The sequence below is a fragment of the Mustela lutreola genome, chromosome 10, assembly GCF_030435805.1.
Source record: "Mustela lutreola isolate mMusLut2 chromosome 10, mMusLut2.pri, whole genome shotgun sequence".
Taxonomy (NCBI): domain Eukaryota; kingdom Metazoa; phylum Chordata; class Mammalia; order Carnivora; family Mustelidae; genus Mustela; species Mustela lutreola.
This window is the reverse complement of record NC_081299.1, coordinates 35129223-35151250: the sequence shown is the minus strand read 5'-3', so window position 1 is coordinate 35151250 and position 22028 is coordinate 35129223. Positions and strand designations below refer to the sequence as shown.

The window sequence follows — 22028 nt, the reverse complement described above, 5'->3', positions numbered from 1 at the left end:
AGAATGGGAGAAGATATTTGCAAACGACATATCAGATAAAGGACTAGTGTCCAGAATCTATAAAGAACTTAGCAAACTCAACACCCAAAGAACAAATAATCCAATCAAGAAATGGGCAGAGGACATGAACAGACATTTCTGCAAAGAAGACATCCAGATGGCGAACAGACACATGAAAAAGTGCTCCATATCACTCGGCATCAGGGAAATACAAATCAAAACCACAATGAGATATCACCTCACACCAGTCAGAATGGCTAAAATAAACAAGTCAGGAAATGACAGATGCTGGCGAGGATGCGGAGAAAGGGGAAACCTCCTACACTGTTGGTGGGAATGCAAGCTGGTGCAGCCACTCTGGAAAACAGCATGGAGGTTCCTCAAAATGTTGAAAATAGAACTGCCCTATGACCCAGCAATTGCACCATTGGGTATTTACCCTAAAGATACAAATGTAGTGATCCAAAGGGGCACATGCACCCGAATGTTTATAGCAGCAATGTCCACAATAGCCAAACTATGGAAAGAACCTAGATGTCCATCAACAGATGAATGGATCAAGAAGATGTGGTATATATACACAATGGAATACTATGCAGCCATCAAAAGAAATGAAATCTTGCCATTTGCAACAACATGGATGGAACTAGAGCGTATCATGCTTAGCGAAATAAGTCAAGCAGAGAAAGACAACTATCATATGATCTCCCTGATATGAGGAAGTGGTGATGCAACATGGAGGCTTAAGTGGGTAGAAGAAGAATAAATGAAACAAGATGGGATTGGGAGGGAGACAAACCATAAGTGACTCTTAATCTCACAAAACAAACTGAGGGTTGCCGGGGGGAGGGGTTTTGGGAGAAGGGGGTGGGATTAATGACATTGGGGAGGGTATGTGATTTGGTGAGTGCTGTGAAGTGTGTAAACCTGGTGATTCACAGACCTGTACCCCTGGGGATAAAAATATATGTTTATAAAAAATAAAAAAAAATTTAATAAAAAAAAAATAAAGGAAATAATGAAAAAAAAAAAAGTCAAAATTTAAAAAAAAAAAAAAAAGGGCAGTCCCTTACTAGTAAGGGACTTCTTGACTTAAGGGATAAAATATTGATGCAGCCAGTCCAGAAAAAGGGTTTTCCTGTCCAGCCTTCTTGTTGAATAACCAAAAGACTGGCAGCTGGTGTTTATCTTTTCCAACTTCAAGGCCTAGGGGTTAGCGATTTTATAGGTAAGGACAGTTCTGATCATAAACCCAACTGCATTTGTGCAAAATTGTGGAGTTAGCCTATCTCTTCCTGCCTTAAATCCTGGTGCTTGCTTCTCTTTCTAACTTATAAATGTCCTTTGTGGCATTTTTTTCCCCCAGAAAAGGAATGTTGTCTGCATTAAAAACCTTTTCAGGCAGATATCTTTTCTCCTTTGTGATTATTTTAGTGGTGTCTGGGAACTTGTTGCTGCTTCTGTTATCTTGACATTTTTTAGGTAAAACCTCTTTCTAAAATCAAACCATCCTTTGCTGACAATAAATTCTCCGGGTTTAGATCCTTCACTTTCCTTTTGCTTTAGGTTGTCCTATAACGACTTTACTTTTCTGGAATCATGTTAGAGACAGTAGGTATGCCTTTCTTATAGCAGTCCTGCACTCACATAAAAGCTGCATTTTCAGTAGGAGATAAAAAGATATTTTGCAAGAAGTGCAATGTTTTCGTCCCTGCTGGTATAGCTGCAGCTACAGCTTCATGAATTTCCTTTTCTTTTTTCTACCATGGTCCTTACACTGGATTCATTTACCTTGAAGTGAAAGATAATTGCAGCTGCTGGCCTCAGTCTATGTACATATTAAGCAATTCAACTTTTTCTTAAAACGTCATGACTTTTCTCTGCTTCTTGGTAGCACTTCCAGCATCACTAGTGTTAACTCAAGTTTTATGATACTGCACTAAACACAATGAAAAATATGTTGAGAACCACAAGAAATCACTTTTTACTGCAATACATGCAATTTACTAGAGAAACTGTCACATGTTGTTTTAAGTAGGTGCTTGCAACACCTGAGCTCACCACAAAAGCAACAGGAGGTGGCTATGAAATTATTACAGTAGCACATATGCACTATAGTTAATTTTATGCAGTTATGATGTAATACCATATCTTTACAGTTGCTTACATTTCTCTAGACTGCAAATGGCACCATGTATAGTCTGTAAGTGTGTGCTTAAGGTTTGATAGGTTTTAACTTTCTTTCCTTTTAAAAGGTTTTTATTTATTTATTTGGGAGAGAGAGAGTGTACAAGTTTGGAGGGAGGGGCGGAGGGAGAAGGAGGAACAGACTTCCCACTGAGCAGGGAGCCCAACCCAGGGCTCTATCCCAGGACCCCAGGATCTGTAAGCAGATCTGAGCTGAAAGCAGACACCTATTACTTGACTGAGCCACCAAGGTGCCCCAGCTTTGATGATTCTTATCACCACTGCTTATTACCACTTACTGCTGCTGTTCCCTTCAGTACTGCCACTGTAGGATTGCCTGGGGGTCTGGGTATGAGAGAATGGAGGAAAGAAAGAAAACATGAGGGATTTTCACACTTCTTGAGTATTAGGAGTTACTGTTCCTGCTCTGAGCCAGAAAAGGGGCTTCTCTTCGAGCTGTCTCTAGGTATACCCCATTTTTCACATCGGGATTTTTTTGATGTATTAAATTCAGGCTTTAGGATCCTCGAGGGAGGGAAAACCCAGATATGATGGAATTCGGGTCTTCCCCTGTCCACCTGCTAACAAGGACTTTTCAGAGTCCTCAAATACTACTCCTAGCATTCTGTCCAAGGTTTTGTAGTTGCATTCAATAGGAGTGATAGAATGAACTATGCTTACAGCTCCAGAATCCCTATCATTTTGTTTTAACCTATTTCTGTCTATATTTTTTGTGGATTTCTTAAAGGTAGCATATGGTTGGGTCTTACTTTCTTTTTTTTTTAAATTTTTTATTTTTTATAAACATATATTTTTATCCCCAGGGGTACAGGTCTGTGAATCACCAGGTTTACACACTTCACAGCACTCACCAAAGCACATACCCTCCCCAATGTCTATAACCCCACCCTCCTTCTCCCAATCCCCCTCCCCCCAGCAACCCTCAGTTTGTTTTGTGAGATTAAGAGTCACTTATGGTTTGTCTCCCTCCCAATTCCATCTTGTTTCATTGATTCTTTTTCTACCCACTTAAGCCCCCATGTTGCATCACCACTTCCTCATATCAGGGAGATCATATGATAGTTGTCTTTCTCTGCTTGACTTATTTCGCTAAGCATGATACGCTCTAGTTCCATCCATGTTGTCACAAATGGCAAGATTTCTTTTCTTTTGATGGCTGCATAGTATTCCATTGTGTATATATACCACATCTTCTTGATCCATTCATCTGTTGATGGACATCTAGGTTCTTTCCATAGTTTGGCTATTGTGGACATTGCTGCTATAAACATTCGGGTGCACGTGTCCCTTTGGATCACTACGTTTGTATCTTTAGGGTAAGTACCCAGTAGTGCAATTGCTGGGTCATAGGGCAGTGGGTCTTACTTTCTTATCCAACCTGATAATCTTTGCCTATTTAGTAGGATATTTAGACCACTTATTCAAGATTATTGATATAGTTGTGATCAAATCTACCAAGTACTATTTGTCCCATCTATTATTTGTTCTCTTTTTCTTATTTTCCTGCCTTCTTTTGGATTAAATATCTTTTATGTTTCCATTTTATCTCCTTTTTTGGTTTATGAGCTATAATTTCTTGTGTGCCTGTCTGAGGGTTTATAGTATACATGAGAGACCAGCAAACTTTTTCCATAAGACCCATATAGTAAATATTTTAGATTTGTTGCACTATACTATCTTTCTCATAACTATTTGACTCTGCCATTGTCATACAAAAGCAGCTAGACACAATATGTAAATGAATGACTCTGGCTTTGTTCCAATAAAACTTTATTTTAAAGATTTTATTTATTTATTTGACAGAGATCACAAGTAGACAGAGGGGCAGGCAGAGAGAGAGAGAGAGGGAAGCAGGCTTCCTGCTGAGAGAAAGCCTGATGAGGAGCTCGATCCCAGGACCCTGAGATGATGACCTGAGCTGAAGGAAGGGGCTTAACCCACTGAGCCACCCAAGCACCCCATAACTTTATTTATTTATTTTTTAAGATTGTATTTATTTGTTTGTCAGAGAGAGAGAGAGCACAAGCAGGGGGAGCGGCAGGCAGAGCAGGCAAATGAGAAGCAGGCAGTCTGAGCAAGAAGCCCAATAGGGACTTGATCCCAGGACCCTGGGATCATGACCTGAGCTGAAGGCAGACAACTTAACCAACTGAGCTACCCAGGTGTCCCTCCAATAAAACTTTATTTTTGAAAATGAGGAGTTGGCCAGATTTGGCCTGCAAATTATAGTTTGCCAACATCTGGTCATATCTTTAATTTTAACACAATCTACTTTCAAGTGATATTATGCTACTTTGCTTGTATAACCTTTCCACAATACACTTCCATTTCTGGGGCGCCTGGGTGTTTTGGTCTATTAAGTTTATGCCTTTGGCTCAGGTCAATCTCTGGGTGCTGGAATCAAAACCCATGTCCTTAGGCTCTCTGCTTAGCAGGGAATCTGCTTCTTCCTCTCCCTCTATCCCGCCCCCCCCTCCCGCCATGCTTGCTCTCTCTCTCAAATAAATAAATTAAATCTTTAAAAGAAATACACTTCCATTTCTTCCCTACCAGCCTTTGCAGTATTGTTTTCTTGCTTTTTATATGTGATATAAATTTTATAGAATATGTATAAGTAATATTGCTATTGTTTTTACTTTGAGTAGTCAGTTATATTTTCTGGGATCATGGGATCCCTGGGATCATGACCTGAGCCAAAGGCAGATGCTTAACTGACTGAACCACCCAGGTGCCCCTATTTTCAGGAGATTAAAATAAAAAATGAAGGAAGAGATTATGCTGAGTGAAATAAGTCAAGCGGAGAAAGTCAATTATCATATGGTTTTACTTACTTGTGGAGCTTAAGAAATAACATGGGGGGCATTAGGAGAAGGAAATAATAGTGAGATTGGGGGAAATAGGAGGGGGAGACGAACCATGAGAGACTGTGGACTCTGAGAAACAAACTGAGGGTTTTGGAAGGGAAGGGGCTGGGGGGATAGGTGAGCCTGGTGGTGGGTATTAAGAAGGGCACATATTGCATGGAGCACCGGGTAAAAATAAAAAAAAAATGTAAACTATCTTATCACCCTAAAAATAAATAAATAAATTTATCTACATTGTTACAGTTTCCAGTGCACTTCTGTTTTCGTGTGTGTGTAAATGCAGATTTCCATCTGCTATAATTTTCCTTCTGCCTGAAGGAGTTCATTTAAAACTTTTGCTGCTGCTGAATTCTTTCAGTATTTTTAAGGGTGTGTGAAAGTATTTCACTTTTATTTATTTTTAAAGATTTCATTTAGTCTTTAGAGAGAGAATGCATGAGTGGGGAGAAGGAGAGGGAGAAAGAGAGAATCCCAAGCAGGCTCCATGCTCAGTGTGGAGCCTGATGCAGAACTTAATCCCATAATCTGAGATCATGACTTGAGCCAAAATTAAGAATTGGATGCTCAACCAACTGAGCCACCAGGCGCTCCTCACTCTTATTTGTGAAAGATATATTTTTTTTGGGTGTGGAATCCAAGTTGACAGGCCCACCCAATTTCAGTACTCTAAAGATGTTTCTCCATCCTTTTCTGGCATGCATAGTTTCTGTCAAGAAAGCTGCTGTCATTTTTCTCTTTATTTTTCTGTATATAATATTTCTTTATTTCTCTGACTCATGTTAAGATTCTCTCAGTTAAAGTAACAGCTTTTTTGAGATATAATTGAAATACCATAAAATTCACCTTTTTACTTTTATTTTTTAAAAAATTTTGTTTATTTATTTGACAGACAGAGATCACAAGTAGGCAGAGAGGCAGACAGAGAGAGAGAGGGGGAGGCAGGCTCCCTGCTGACCAGAGAGCCCAATGTGGGGCTTGATCCCAGGACCTTGGGATCATGACCTGAGCTGAAGGCAGAGCCTTTAACCTACTGAGCCACCCAGGTGCTCCAAATTCACCTTTTTAAAATGTATACTGCCTGCCTCTCTGCCTACTTATGATCTCTGTCTGTCAAATAAATAAATAAAATCTTTTAAAAAATAAATAAAATGTATAATTTATTGGGTTTAAGTGTATTCACAAAGGTATACAACCGTCATCACTAATTTTAGAATTTCGTCTCTCAAAAATGAAACCCAGTGCCTATTAGCTGTTACTCTCAGTATTCCCCCACTGGCAACCACTAATCTAATTTCTGTCTCTGTGCATTTTCTTTTCTAGACATGTGATGTTTACGGAGTGATACAGTCTGTGTAGTCTTCTGTGATGGACTTTTTCTTGGCACAGTGTTTTTAAGGCTCATTCATATTATAGCAGTACTTTATTCCTTTTTTGTGTCAAATAATATTCCATTGTATGAATAGATCACATTTGTTTATTCATTCATCAGTTGATGGACATTTAGCTTGTAGCCATTTCTTGGCTTTTATGAATGATTATGCTGTGAACACTTGTATGTAAGTTTTCTTATGGACATGTGTTTTCATTTCTCTTGGGTGGATACCTAGGAGTAGAATTGCTGGGTGAATATGGTAATTCTGTGCTTAACATTTTCAGAAGTTGCCTATATTTAGAAGCAACTACAGCATTTTAGATTTCCATCAGCATTGTATGAAGTTCCAGTTTCTCCCCATCCTTGTCGATACTCATTATTGTCTGTCTTTTAGTATTTGTCATCCTAGAAAAAAATTAGTCATCCTTCTGGGTGTCAAGTGACTGTGATTTTGATTTCTAATGACTAATGATGTTCAGCATCTTCCCATGTACTTATTTCTCCAAAGATACACAAATATCTGATGTCTATTCAAATCTTATGCTCATTTTTAACATTGACTTGTCTTTTTTTTTTTTTTTTTTTTTAAGATTTTACTTATTTTAGAGAGAGAGAGAAAGCACAAGCAGGGGGAGGGCCAAGGAAGAGGAGAGATAGAATCTCAAGCAGTCTACACCCAGCATAGAGCCCAAGCAGGGTCTGAGATCATGACCTGAGACAAAAATCAAGAGTAGGACATTAACCGACTGAGTTGCCCAGCTCTTACCTTTTTACTGTTGAGCTGTAAAAGTTCTTTACATATTCTTGGTACATTTTCCTATCAGATATATGATTTACAAAAAATTCTTCCATTCTGAGCCTTGTCTTTTCACTTTCTCAGTGGTATCCTTTGAAGCCAAAAGGGTTTTGATTTTGATGAAGTCCATTTACTTTTTTTTTTTTTTCATTGTTTTTGCTCTTGGTGTTATACCTAAAATATTATTGCCTAACCCAAGGTCACAGAGACTCTTTTGTTTTCCTTTAAGAGTGGTATAGTTTTAGTTCTTGCATTTAAGTCTATGGTCCATTTTGAGTTAATTTTTGTGTATGGCATGAGGATGTAGTTTATAACTTTTTTTTCTTTTGCATGTGACTATCCCATATTCCCAGTATCATTTGTAGAAAAAGATGCTTTTTTCCCCACATTGAATGGTCTTGGCATCCTTGTTGGAGATCAGTTTAGCATAAATATAGAGAGTTGATTTCTATGTTCTCAATTCTGTGCCATTTATATATATGCCTTTATATATTTATATATTCTGTCTTCATGTCAGTATTATACTGTCTTGATTACTATAGCTATATAGTAAATTTTGAATTTGAGAAGTGTGAGTTTTCTAATTTTGTTAGTTTTCAAGATTGTTTTGGCTATTGGGGTGCTTTGCATTTCTGTATGAATTTTAGGATCAGCTTGTTAGTTTCTCCAAAAATGATAGCCAGGATTTTGACAAGTATTACAATGAATATATAGATCAATTTAGGTAGTATTGCCATCTTAACAATACAGGAGATAAGCAAAAATCTATTTATACTGCCTTTTGTATTTATCTATATATTTACCTTTATCACTGCTCTTTTTCTTTGGTTCATTTGAATTAATATCTAGTGTTCTTTCATTTTAGTTCGAAGGACTCCCTCTGCTAGTCTTAACAGATTTGCTAGCAGTGAGTTCTGTTTTTTTGTTTTTTTGTTTGTTTGTTTTTTATCCATGACTGTCTTAATTTCTCCTTCCTTTTTTTATTTTAAAAATTTTTGTTGTGGTAAAATACACATAACATGAAATTTACCAAGGAATTATTTTTAAGTATACAGTTCATTGGTATTAAATACATCCATAATGTTGTATAACTGCCACTACCATACATGTCCATAAATTTTTTCAACTTGTAAAACTGAAACCCTATAATATAATTATGTATTATATATTTATAACATAAACAAAGTTTATATATTATATAATTATAATATAAACAAAGTCCACCATTTCCACCCATCTTTCTAGCTCCTAGCCACTAGTTTTCTTTTCTTTTTTTTTTATTTTTATTTTTAAGATTTTATTTATTTATTTAATAGATAGAGAGCACAAGTAGGCAGAGTGGCAGGTAGAGGGAGAGAGAGAAGCAGGCTCTCCATTGAGCAGGGAGCCCAACGTGGGTCTTAATTCCAGGACTCTGGGATCATGGCCCAAGCTGAAGGCAGCTGCTTAATTGACTGAGCCACCCTTTTTTCTTTCTTTAAAGATTTTATTTATTTATTTGAGAGACAGAGAGAGAGAGAGAGAGAATGGGGAGGAGCAGAGGGAAAGGGGGGAAGGGGACTCTGCTGAGTTGGGAGCTTGGGAGGGAGACAAACCATAAATGACTCTTAATCTCCCAATTTGCATCTTAATCCTGGGACTCTGAGAACACAATCTCAGCTGAAGGCAGAACTTAACTGACTGAACCACCTAGGAAACCCCCCACAGTTTTATTTTCTGTCTCTGATTTTGAGTACTTTTAGTATTCCTATTAGTGAAATCATACAGTATTTGTCTTTTTGTCACTGGTTTACTTTGTTTAGCACAATGTCTTCAAGCTTCATCTATTTTGTAGCATATCGCAGACTTTAATTCCTTCTTAAGACTGGTTAATATCCCATTGTATGTATATCTACGTTTTGCTTGGTGATTTTTTGCTTGATGGACTCATGGATCATTTCCATATTTTAGTTATCATGAATAATACTGCTATGAACATGAGTATACAGATACCCTTTGAGAAGTGCTGGATCATGTGGTATTTTTTTTTTTTTTTTTTTTGCTCTCTATAAAAGACTCTCTATTTGAGACAGAACTGTTATATAATATGCTAGTTTTGTTTTTAATTTCTTAATTTTTATTTTTTATATTCCAGGTTTTTATTTAAATTCTAGTTAGGTTAAATACAGTGCAATGTTTTTCAGTAGTAGACCTCAGTTGATTCATCACTTACATATAACACCAGTGTTCATTACAAGTGCCCTCCTTAATACCCATTACCCATTCCCCATCCACCACTCCTCCAGCAACCCTCAGTTTATTCTCCATAGTTAAGAGTCTTGGGAGAAAGACTCTTTTCTTTCCATCCATTGTCAGCCATCAGCTCAAAGGTAAGCCAAGATGGACACTTACAAGTACATCCAGGAGCAGTGGAGGAAGAGGCCATCTGATGTAATTTGCTTTCCTCTCAGGGTGTGCTGCTGATAGTACCCCAGTTTTCTGTGCTCCACAGGCCCACCTGCCCAACCAAGCCTGATAGAGCACGCAGACTGGGTTACAAGGCCAAGCAAGGTTATGTCATACGTCGGATTCATGTGCGACATGATGACCACAAATGCTGAGTTTTAAGGGTGCTACCTATGGCAATCCTGTCCATCATGGTGTTAACCAGCTGAAGTTTGCCCCAAGCCTTCATCTGTTGTAGAGGAGTGAGCTGGACACCACTGTGGGACTATGAGAGTCTTGAATTTTTACTGCATTGGTGTAGATTGCATGTACAAATTCTTTGAGGTTATCCTTATTGCTCCATTCCATAAAGCTATCAGAAAAATCCTGACACCCAGTGGATCACCAGACCAGTCCACAAGCACAGGGAGATATGAGGGCTGACATCTGTAGGCTGCAAGAGCCATGGCCTTGGAAAGGGTCACAAGTTCCACCACACTACTGGTGGTTCTCACTGTGAGATATAAGAGAAGACACAATACTTTCCAGCTCTACCGTTACCACTAATATAAGTAATGTTTGTAAAATCCTTACCTAATAAACAATTTAGGATAGTTATGGCTGCTTAAAACTGTTCTTTAATTTGTCTCTTAAAATTTGTCTCTTAAAAGTTATTTGCAGGGGGCGCCTGGGTGCCTCAGTGGGTTAGGCCTCTGCCTTCAGCTCAGGCCATGATCTCAGAGTCCTGGGACCGAGCCCCACATCAGGTTCTCTGCTCAGCTTGGAGCCTGCTTCCCTCTCTCTCTCTGCCTGCCTCTCTACCTACTTGTGATCTCTGTCTGTCAAATAAATAAATAAAATCTTTATAAAAAATTAGTTATCAGCAGATTGTTCCATGAATGCATTGTCAAATTATTAAAGTTAAAGTAAAATAATGTTTAAAGACTATAATTGAGGGGTACCTGTGTGGCTCAGTGGGTTAAAGCCTCTGCCTTCAGCCTGGGGCATGATCCCAGGGTCCTGGGATTGAGCCCCACATTGGGCTCTCTGCTCAGCAGGGAGCCTGCTTTCCTCACTCTCTCTGCCTACTTGTGATCTCTGTCTGTCAAATAAATAAATAAAATCTTTAAAAAAAAATACTAAGCGATAGTGTATCTTGTTTCTAATAAGATAAATGCTTTTGTCTTTGCTTTATCTTATTAAGGAGTTTATATGTCAGTGTTTATAAACATATATTTTTTATATACATATATTTTTATCCCCAGGTCTGTGAATCACCAGGTTTACACACTTCACAGCACTCACCAAATCACATACCCTCCCCAATGTCCATAATCCCACCCCCTTCTCCCCAACCCCCTCCCCCCGGCAACCCTCAGTTTGTTTTGTGAGATTAAGAGTCACTTATGGTTTGTCTCCCTCCCAATCCCATCTTGTTTCATTTATTCTTCTACCCACTTAAGCCTCCATGTTGCATCACCACTTCCTCATATCAGGGAGATCATATGATAGTTGTCTTTCTCTGCTTGACTTATTTCGCTAAGCATGATACGCTCTAGTTCCATCCATGTTGTTGCAAATGGCAAGATTTCATTTCTTTTGATGGCTGCATAGTATTCCATTGTGTATATATACCACATCTTCTTGATCCATTCATCTGTTGATGGACATCTAGGTTCTTTCCATAGTTTGGCTATTGTGGACATTGCTGCTATAAACATTCGGGTGCATGTGTCCCTTTGGATCACTACATTTGTATCTTTAGGGTAAATACCCAATAGTGCAATTGCTGGGTCATATATGTCAGTGTTTAAAATGCCTTTTGGTACAGGAGATATAAAATAAATTCTGTAAAAGTAGAATGCAGAAACTGGCCGTGTAGATTTGTTGGTACGTATAATAAAAACTATAACTTTTGGGGGGGTGATGCAATGCCCCGTTTTACTCCCAAATTGTTCTTTTTAGGAGTTTGGTAAGAACAGGCTTTTAAAATTGGATTTTCTTGCAAATGTGAAGACCATCCTAATCTTTTATCATTATGGTATGCAGAATAATGTTACCTTGGAACCACATTTATAGGTTGAATCCAGTATTTTTCAGTATTTTTTAAGCTCAGTTAAATGATTTTCAGAAAACAGTATACTGAAAGCCTCTTGAGACCTAAGTTTCCTTCCACTCAAAAAGATCCTAAACCATATATATTTTGTGTGTATAGGTTGTTCAACTAAAGGAGTAAGTGTTTATTAAATTTTAAAAAAAAAAGAGTCCTTTATGGTTTCCCTCCCTCCCTTTTTAAATTTTTTCTTAAAGATTTGTTTATTTGGGAGAGAGAGCGCACATGTAAGCATGGGGAGGGGCAGAGGGCGAGGGAGAGAGAGAATCTCAAGCAGACTCCCTGCCCATCACGGAACCCAACACAGGGTTCAATTTCAGAACCCTAAGATCATGACCTGAGTCAAAATCAGGAATCAGATGCTTAACCAGCTGAGCCACCAGGGTGCCCCAACCTCTTCTTTCTCTTTTTTTCCCCTTCCCATATGTTTATCTGTTTTGTTTATTTTATTTTATTTTAGTCTGTTTCAATTTTTTTAAGATTTTATTTATTTGGGAGAGTGAGAGCACGAGAGGGGGGTGGGTCAGAGGGAGAAGCAGACTCCTTATTGAGCAGGGAGCCCAATGCAGGGCTCGATCCCCCAACTCTGGGATCATGACCTGAGCTGAAGGCAAACACCAACTGACTGAGCCACCTAAGTGCCCCTCAAGTTTTTATTTAAATTCTAGTTAGTTAAAATGCAGTGAAATCTGATTTCAGGAGTAGGACTCAATGATTCATCACTTACAACACCCAGTGCTTATCCCAACAAGTGCCCTCCATAATACCCAACACCCATTTAGGTCATTTCCTTCCCTCCTCCCTTCCATTATCTCTCAGTTTGTTCTCTGTAGTTAAGAGTCCCTTATGGTTTGCCTCCCTCTATTTTCTTTTTTCCCCTATGTTCATCTGTTTTGTTTCTTAAATTCCACATGAGTGAAATCATATGGTATTTATCTTTCGGACTAACTTATTTTACTGAGCATAATACACTCTAGCTCCATCCATGTAGTTGCAAATGAAGTTTCATTCTTTTTGATGTCTGAGTAATATTCAATTGTGTATATATACCACAGCTTCTTTATCTATTCATCAGTTGATGGACTTTTGGGCTCTTTCCATAATTTGGCTGTTGTTGATAATGGTGCTATAAGCATTAGGGTGCATATGTGCCTTCAAATCAGTACTTTTGTATCCTCTGGATAAATACCTAGTAGTGTAATTGCTAGGTTATAGGGTAGTTCTGGTTTTAACTTTTTGAGGAACCTCCATACCGTTTTCTAGAGTGGCTGCACCAGTTTGGACTTCCACCAACAGTTCCCATTCTCTGCATTCTCACCAATATCTGTTGTTTCCTGTGTGTGTGTGTGTGTTTTGTTTTGTTTTTTTTTAAAGATTTTATTTATTTGAGAGAGAGTGAACAGTGGGAAGGAGTAGAGGGAGAAAAGCAGACTCCCTGCTGAGCCAGAAGCCTGATTTGGGGCTTAGTCCCTAGACCCCGAGATCATGACCTGAGCCGAAGGCTTAACCTACTGAGCCACACAGGCACCCCTCCTGTGTTGTTGATTTTAGCCATCCTGACAGGTGTGAGGTGGTTTCTTATTGTAGTTTTGATTTGTATTTCCCTAATGATGAGTGATGTTAAGCATCTTTTCATGTGTCTGTTGGCCATTTGTATGCCTTCTTTGGAAAAATGTCTGTTCAGGTCCTCTGTCCATTTCTTAACTGGATTGTTTATTATTTGGGTATTGGGTTTGATAAGTTCTTTATAGATTTTGAATTCTAACCCTTTATCAGATATGTTATTTGTAGATATCTTCTCCCATTATGAAGGCTGCCTTTTAGGCTTTTTGTTTGTTTGTTTGTTTCCTTTGTTGAACAGAAATTTTTAGTTTTATATAGTCCCATTTATTTAGTTTTGCTTTTGTTACCTTTACTTTTGGTGTCATATCTGATAAACCTTTGCTGAAACTGGTATCTACCGACAACTAGGGACTCACCTTCATGTTTTCTTGTAGGATCTTTATGATTTCAAGTCATACATTAAAGTCTTCATTTCATTTGAGTTAGTATTTGTGCATGGGATATGATAGTGGTCCAGTTTCCTTTTTTTCCATGTGGCTGTTCAGTTTTCCCAGCACAGGTTTTCACCTTCCTCTCTGATATGAATGCCTTTTATTCCTTTTTCTTGACTGTTTACTGTGGCTCTGACTACCAGTGCTAGAACAATAGGAGTAGCAAAAGTTGGGTATACTTAGGTTGTTCCTGATCTTAGAGGAAAATCTTTTAGTTTTTCGCTTTTGAGGATGATGTTAGCTGTGGACTTACCATAGATAGCCTTTATTTTCTTGAGATACAGTCTTTCTAAATCGATTCTGCTGAGAGTTTTTATCAGGGATGGTTGTTGAATTTTGTCAAATGCTTTTGCTGCATCCATTGCAATGAAGTTGGTTAAGCAACTGCCTTCAGCTTAGGCCATGATCCCAGAGTCCCAGGATTCAGTCCTACCCACATCAGGCTCCCTGCTCAGCGGGGAGTCTACTTCTCCCCCTGCCCCCCACCCTGCTCTTGTGCTTTCTCTCCTTTCTCTCTCATCTCAAATAAATAAATAAATAAATCATAAGCGACTCTTAATCTCACAAAACAAACTGAAGGTTGCTGGGGGGAGGGGGGTTGGGAGAAGGGGGGTGGGGTTATGGATGTTGGGGAGGGTATGTGCTATAGTGAGTGCTGTGAAGTGTGTAAACCTGGCGATTCACAGACCTGTACCCCTGGGGATAAAAATACATTATATGTTTATAAAAAAATAAAAAATAAATAAATAAATAAAAGTAAATGTTTGGTAGAATTCACTTTTGAAGCCATCTGGACTTTTGTTTGTTGGGAGTTTTTTTTGGTTCAGCTTTGTTTCAGTTTTATTACCAGTAATTTGTTTGTTTAGGTTTTCCATTTCTTCCTGATTTATTCTTGGAAGATACTATGTTTGTTGGAAGTTTTCATTCTTCTATTTTGTCTAATTTGTTGGCATATTGTTTTTTATAGTAGGCTTTTTTTTTTTGAAGATTTTATTTATTTATTTGACAGAGAGAGAAATCACAAGTAGGCAGAGAGGCAGGCAGAGAGAGAGGAGGAAGCAGGCTCGCTACTGAGCAGAGCGCCCGATGTGGGATCCCAGGACCCTGGGATCATGACCTGAGCCGAAGGCAGAGGCTTTAACCAACACTGAGCCACCCAGGTGCCCCTTATAGTAAGCTCTTATAATCCTTTGTATTCTGTGGTATTGGCTCTTTTTGTGGAAGAAAGCTGTGCTAGGAGTCGTGGTAAGAGAAGGCAGAGGTTGAGATCAGTAGTACAGATAAGTTTAGTATGGTACGAGACATCTAAGTGGAAACAATCTAGTAGGCAGTTGAATCTAAGAATTTCAAATAAAAAAAAAACAATTTCAACTGTAAAAACTAAGTCCTAAACTATAAATTAAACCACAAATTTGGTATAGTCTGTATACAACCTTCAGTTTAGATTTTGGGTAGTAACCCTTTTTCCAATATGTCATTTACAAATATCCTCTCCCATTCCATCAGCTGCCTTTTAGTTTCGTTGATTGTTTCCTTTTCTGTGCCCAGGCTTTTTATCTTGATGAACCCCAGTAGTTCATTTTTGCTTTTGTTTCCCTTGCCTCAGGAGATGTGTCTAGTAAGAAGTTCCTGCGGCCAACATCAAAGAGGTTGCTGCCTATTTTCTCCTCCAGGATTTTGATGGTTTCCTATCTTACATTTAGGTCTTTCACCCATTTTCAGTTTATTTTTGTGTATGGTCTAAGAAAGTGGTCCAGTTTCATTCTTCCTGCATGTCCAGTTTTCCCAACACCATTTGTCAAAGAGACTCTTTTTATATTTTTTCCTGCTTTGTGGAAGGTTAGTTAGCCATACATTTGTGGGTCCAGTTCTCTATTCTGTTACATTTATCTGTGTGTCTGTTTTTGCTTGCAGCTTCAGTATAAAACACATAATGGAGAGCACAATTGAATAAGATACTCCAACATAGTTGTGTACTTCATGATAAGAAAACTTCCACTGTTGTGATTCGACCTTGGGTTTACTTGGGCAGAACAAGAATTCTAACTTTTCTTCTCACTGGTAGGGATGAAAAGCTAAGAGAAAGCACTGCTCTTAGTTGTTGTTATACTACTGAGTCCCACTAGAAGCTGTATCTGTTCCACCATCGTTGCTCAGGTTTTGCTTCCTTCCTAGCATCTTTCAACTCCTGCTTTTTTTCCAATCTAAACCAGAAAGAAAGGAAATGATTCTGTTTACATATGCACAATTTTCCTAGGATTATCCTCAACTGCTTTTTTCCAGTCTGGATGGAAATTCTTTCTTGAATTCTTCTCTGCCGCTTCCTGTTCTTTGAGCCTGGAACTGTTATAAAAGCTAATTGGCATCAGACACAAAAGATTATTCATTAACTTTTCTCTAAGACCCACAGCTCCTTCCAAGCCTGATTCTAATTTTTTAAAGAACTATCTCTTTCTTTTCTTCTGAGCTGACATATTAGAATACATTTGAACAGACTGCACAATTTTCAAACAATTGCTTTATATGCCATATTTAGTTTGAAAGTTATTTTCCCATAGAAACAATAATATAAATGATGGTTTTGTTTCCCCAGCTAACTCCCAACGCCTTTTAAACTCGTGTTAAGTGGTATTTCATTTATAATTGACAACAGCTATACTCTTGTTTCTTGGACACACAGACACATTGCCCGTAAGTTATTCTAGTACAGCATGGAGACAAGAGACAAGGACCGTACTTACAGTGTCCCAGTAATTTAACTTTCTACATTAATAGCATAAAATCACAGACTCTAGGAGTTAGGAGGGACATTAGAGATAGCATCATCCAAGCTACTTCTCTTATGAGGGAGAAGACTGAGAGCCAGGGAACTTAAATGACTTTTCCTTAGTGGCATTTTCTTACCTCACATCACTGAAATTTGTATATATTGATTCACCTGTTTAAATGTCCAGATAAACTCCTTAATATCTAACAAGATTCAGTTCTTCTGTAAAACTTTTTATATTCACCCTTGACTTTGGATATAGTTGGGCACTCCAGGTACAGGTTGTGTGACCTTGTACAAGTCACTGAACATCTCAGTACTTCAATTCTTTTCCATCCATAAAATAATAATAATAATAATGCCTACTTCATAGGTGTGTGGTGAAAATGAAATGAGTTAATGTAAGTAAAGAGCTTATGACAGTGTCTAGTACATAGTAAACTATATAATTATGAGATATTATCATAATGAATTATGATTTTTGACTTGAATACTTGTTTTCCCTACAAGTCTGTGAGCTTATTAGCTCACCAAGGCCAAAAACATTATATACCACTCATCTTTGGGACCATTATGTAAGTTTTTAATGAAAATTTTTCTTTTGAGGTGTGCCTGGGTGGCTCAGTTCAGCATCTGCCTTCAGCACAGGTCGTGATCTCAGGGTCCTGGGATCGAGCCCCACTTTGGGGTCCTTGCTCAGTGGGGAACCTGCTTTTTCCTCTCTCTCTGCTCCTTCCCCCACTCTTGCTCTCTCTCAAATAAATAAAATCTTTAAAAAAAAGAAAATTTTTACTTTTAAAATCATTATAAATTTACATGCAGTTGAAATAATACAGAGATCCCCTGTATGAGATACCTCATTTCCCCCAGTAATAACACCTTGCAAAACTAGAGTACAGTATCACAACCAGGATATTGATATTGATACAGGCAAGATTCAAACCAGTTCCATTACCACAGGGATTCTACATATTGACCTTTTACAGCCACACTGATTTCTTTCTCATATTCTTCCTCCATCCAGCATGTTTAATTCCTGGCAACCATGAATCTAGTCTATAGATTATTTTATATATATATCTTTATATAATATCTATATACAATATAAAGAATATTATATAAATGGGGTAACATAATATATAACTTTTGCTGATTGTCTCTTTTCACTCAGCATAATTCTCTGGAGATTTATTTCAAGTTGTGTGTATCATTTTTTAAAAGATTTTATTTATTTATTTGAGAGTGAGAGAGAACATGAGAGGAAAGAAGGTCAGAGAGAGAAGCAGACTTCCTATGGAGCTGGGAGCCTGATGTGGGACTTGATCCCAGGACTCTGTGATCATGACCTGAGCCAAAGGCAGTCACTTAACAAACTAAGCCACCAAGGTGCCCTGTTCATATCATTTTAAAAAATTATTGTTGAATAGCATTCATGGTATGAGTGTACATACTAAAGTTTAAGTGTTCACCCATTGAAAGACATCTGAATTGTTTCCAGTTTTTAGCGATTATGAGTACAGCTGCTTTGAACATTCATGTACAGGTTTTTGCGTAAATATATGTTTTCATTTCCCTGGGATAAATGCCTAGGAGAGCAGTTGCTGGATCATATGGTAGTTCCATGTTCAGTTTTTGAAGAAATTGCCAAACTGTTTTCTATAGTGCTATACCATTTTACAAAATGTAAAATTTTACATTTTACAACTACTTACAAGTGATCCAGTTTCTCCCCATCCTCACCAGTATTTGGTGTTATTGCTAATTAAAAAAAAATTGTATCTGCTCTGATAGGTGGATAGTGAGATCTCATTATGGTTTTAATTTGCATATACAGTATTGAACATCTTTTCATGTGCTTATTTGCTGTTTTTGTATCCTTTCTGATAAAATATCTTTCCATGTTCTTTGCCCATTTGCTGATATATTGTTTTTGAACTGGTGAGGTTTTTTTTGGTTTTGTTTTGTTTTGTTTTCTCTTTTCTTTTTAAAAAAATTAATTAATTATTTTTTTAAAATAAACATATAATGTATTTTTATCCCCAGGGGTACAGGTCTGTGAATCGCCAGGTTTACACATTTCATAGCACTCATCATAGCACATACCCTCCCCAATGTCCATATCCCCACCACCCTCTCTAAACTGGTGAGTTTTAAGAATTCTTTATATATTCTAAAAACTAGTGCTCATTGGCAGTGTCGTTTGCATATATTTTCTCCTAGTCTAGATTGTCTTTTCATTTTATTAACAAGTTCTTCCACAGAGCAAGAGTTTTTAATTTTCATTAAGAACTCTATGCCTAATTCTCAATCCTGAAGATTTTAATATATTTTTTCTAAAAGTTGTATAGTTTTACATTTTGCATTTAAGTCCATGACCCATTTTAAGTTAATATTTATCTAAGACATGAGGTTTAACTCGAAGTTTATCATTATTACTATCTTTTGCCTATGGATGTTCACTTGTATCATTTGTTAAAAAGATGTGCTTTCTGATGAGGAGGGGAAGATGATGGTGAGTAGGACTCTAGGTTTGCCTTGTCCCATGAATACAGCTACATAACTATCAGATCATCCTAAATACTGCAAAAATCTATCTGAAGAGTAGAAGAAGAAACTCTACAACTAAAAGTAGAGAAGAGGCCACATTGAGGAAGGTAGGAGGTGCAGAGAGGTGGCTTTGGAGAGAAGCAGATCCTGGGTGCTGTGTTGAGGAGGAAGCCACAATCATGGAGAAGGGTGAAAGACAGATTGGCATGCAGGGGAGCACACAGGGAAAACAAATCCCCATAATAACTGGCTTGGAAAGTGAAAGGTCCAAATTTCATGAGTTCTTGCAACCAGCAGGGCTTAGAGTTTTATAGGTCAGTGTGCTTGGCACTGGGGCTACTCTTGGAGAAAAGGTGGCACAAATAGCTTGCAGACATACATGGAAATAGCAATATGAAGAGCCACTGGGGCCCACAGTGGGGAGGTTAGTGGTTCATCTTAGAATTTGTCCCAGAGAAGCAATGTTCACAGAGAGAAACCTCTGGGAACAAAAGGAAGTGGCCATTTCCTTCTCCTACCCTTTAGTATAAACACAGAGCCACCTGTAGAAACCAGTACAGCACCAGCACTCCCTACTTAACTTATTTACACCAAGTCCTACCTCCCTATTCTCTGGAAGAACTGCCCTTTCCAGTCACTCTTGCTTCAGTCCCAGTGCAGTGTACCCCCCCCACCCCCACCAAAAGACTGGCTCAAACCCCTGCCAACATGGCGTCTCCCAACCCTGGAGTTTGTAAGGCCTCCATTCAAGTCATAGCAGAGATAGGTCTCAACAAGCAGACCAGAGCACACCTAGTTAAAATGTGCCAAATCCAGGCCAGGAACCAAACACAGCCCACAACAGGCAAAGAGAGCCTCTGCAGATAACTGGTCTAAAGGATAAAGTGACCAGGACACCATAGCAGAGCACATGTAACACACTCTGGAGACACTCCCAGAAGCACCAGGCCCAGGGCACCTCTGTTTGGTCACTACACTGCAGGGCACTACAGGACCTCTCCTTCATAAGGCTGTTACCCTTGAGATCAGAAGATGTAGCTGACTTTTCTAACACAGAGAAACAAGCACAGCAACTTAGATAAAATGAAAAGACAGAGAAATTTATCCCAAATGAAGGAACAGGATAAGGCTCTGGACAGGGATCTAAGTAAAACAGATATAAGTAACATACCTGATGGACAGTTTAAAGCAATGATCATAATGATACTCACTGGACTTGAGAACAGAGTGGGGGACATCAATGACACCCTTAACAGAGAGATAAGGAATAACAGCAGAAACAAAGGACTCAATAACCACGATGAGCAGAATGCTTGATAGAATGAACAGCAGGGGGCGCCTGGGTGGCTCAGTGGGTTAAGCCGCTGCCTTCGGCTCAGGTCATGATCTCAGGGTCCTGGGATCGAGTCCCACATCGGGCTCTCTGCTCAGCAGGGAGCCTGCTTCCCTCTCTCTCTCTCTGCCTGCCTCTCAGTGTACTTGTGATTTCTCTCTGTCAAATAAATAAATAAATATCTTTAAAAAAAAAAAAAAAAAAAAAAAAAGAATGAACAGCAGGCTGGAAGAAACAGAGGAATGAATTAGTGACCTAGAAGACAGAGTAGGGAAAGTAATCAAGCTGAACAAAGGAGAAAAAGAAAAAGAATTATGCAAAACAAGAATATACTTAGGGAACTCAGTGAATCCATCAAACATAAACAAATTCATATTTTGGAGTCCCAGAAGTAGAAGAGAGAGAAAAGGAGGTAGCAAATTTATCTGAAGAAATGATAGCTGAAAACTTGACTAACATGGGGAGGAAACAGATATCCAGATACAGGAAGCATAGAGAACTCCCATCAAAACCAACAAAAGAACATCCACATTAAGACATATTATAATTAAATTGGAAGAATATAGTGATAAAAAATTTAAAGAGCAACAAGATAAAAGAAGACAGTTACATACAAAGGAAATCCCATAAAGCTGTTAGCAGCTTTTTTAGCAGAAACTTCACAAGCTAGAAAGGAGGCATGATACCCTCAAAGTGTTGAATGGGAAAAACCTCCAGCCAAGAATACCCTATCCAGCAAGGCTCTCATTCAGAATAGAAGGAGAGATAAAGAGTTTCCCAGACAAAACTAAAGGAGTTCATGACCTCTAAAGCAGCCCTGCAAGAAATATTAAAGGGAAGTCTTTGACTGGGAAGGAAATACCACAAATGACAGTATGAAGGCAGGAAACACAAAAGACGTAAAAGTGAGTATTTCTGTAAAAAAGAATTAGTCAAGGAACTCACAAAAGAAAAGGAAAATATATACCTAAAACGTGGGGAGGAGAGAGAAGTAAAGAATGGGTTCAAACTTAAATGACTCAATTTAGTATATACTGCTATATGCAGAAGAGGTTATATACAAACTGGATGGTAACCATTTATCAAAAACCACTAAGAAATATGGAAAGAATAAAGAGAAAGAAATTCAAATATGTCACTGAAGAAAACCCAACAAACCATGAAAGACAGAAAGGATTGGAGAAAATCTTCAGACCAACCGCAAAGAAAATAACAAAATAGCAATAAATACCTATCTATTAATACCTATCAGTACCTATCCTTATTTTTTTAAGTAGGCTTCAAGTCTGGCATGGAGCCTAATAGAGGACCCAAACTCAAACCCCAAGATCAAGATCTGAGCTGAGATCAAGAGTCAGATGCTTAACCTACTGGGCCACCCAGGCACCCCAATCAGTAATTACTCTGAGTGTAAATGGACTAAACGCTCCAGTCAAAAGATATAGGGTGACAGAATGGATAAAAAAACCCACCCCCCCCCAAAAAAAAACCCAAGACCCATCTATACACTGGCTACAAGAGGCTCATTTTAGACCTTAAAACAGCTGCAG

The 22028-nt window shown here is 38.3% G+C and overlaps 2 protein-coding genes and 1 pseudogene across 2 annotated transcripts in view; 2 read left to right on the top strand and 1 right to left on the bottom strand.

Annotated features, from left to right (window-relative positions):
• The window catches only part of LOC131809818 (large ribosomal subunit protein eL43-like), a 54945-nt gene extending 45398 nt beyond the window's left edge, over window positions 1–9547 (bottom strand). Inside the window, exon 1 of the mRNA XM_059137241.1 lies at window positions 9500–9547. Coding sequence (XP_058993224.1) covers window positions 9500–9547 — 48 coding nt within the window. The remainder of the gene's footprint in view (window positions 1–9499) is intronic.
• Window positions 1–22028, top strand: part of ZSWIM5 (zinc finger SWIM-type containing 5) — a 221294-nt gene that overhangs the window by 72824 nt on the left and 126442 nt on the right. The gene's annotated exons all lie outside the window — the stretch shown is intronic.
• Window positions 9620–10231, top strand: LOC131809816 (large ribosomal subunit protein eL15-like; annotated as a pseudogene).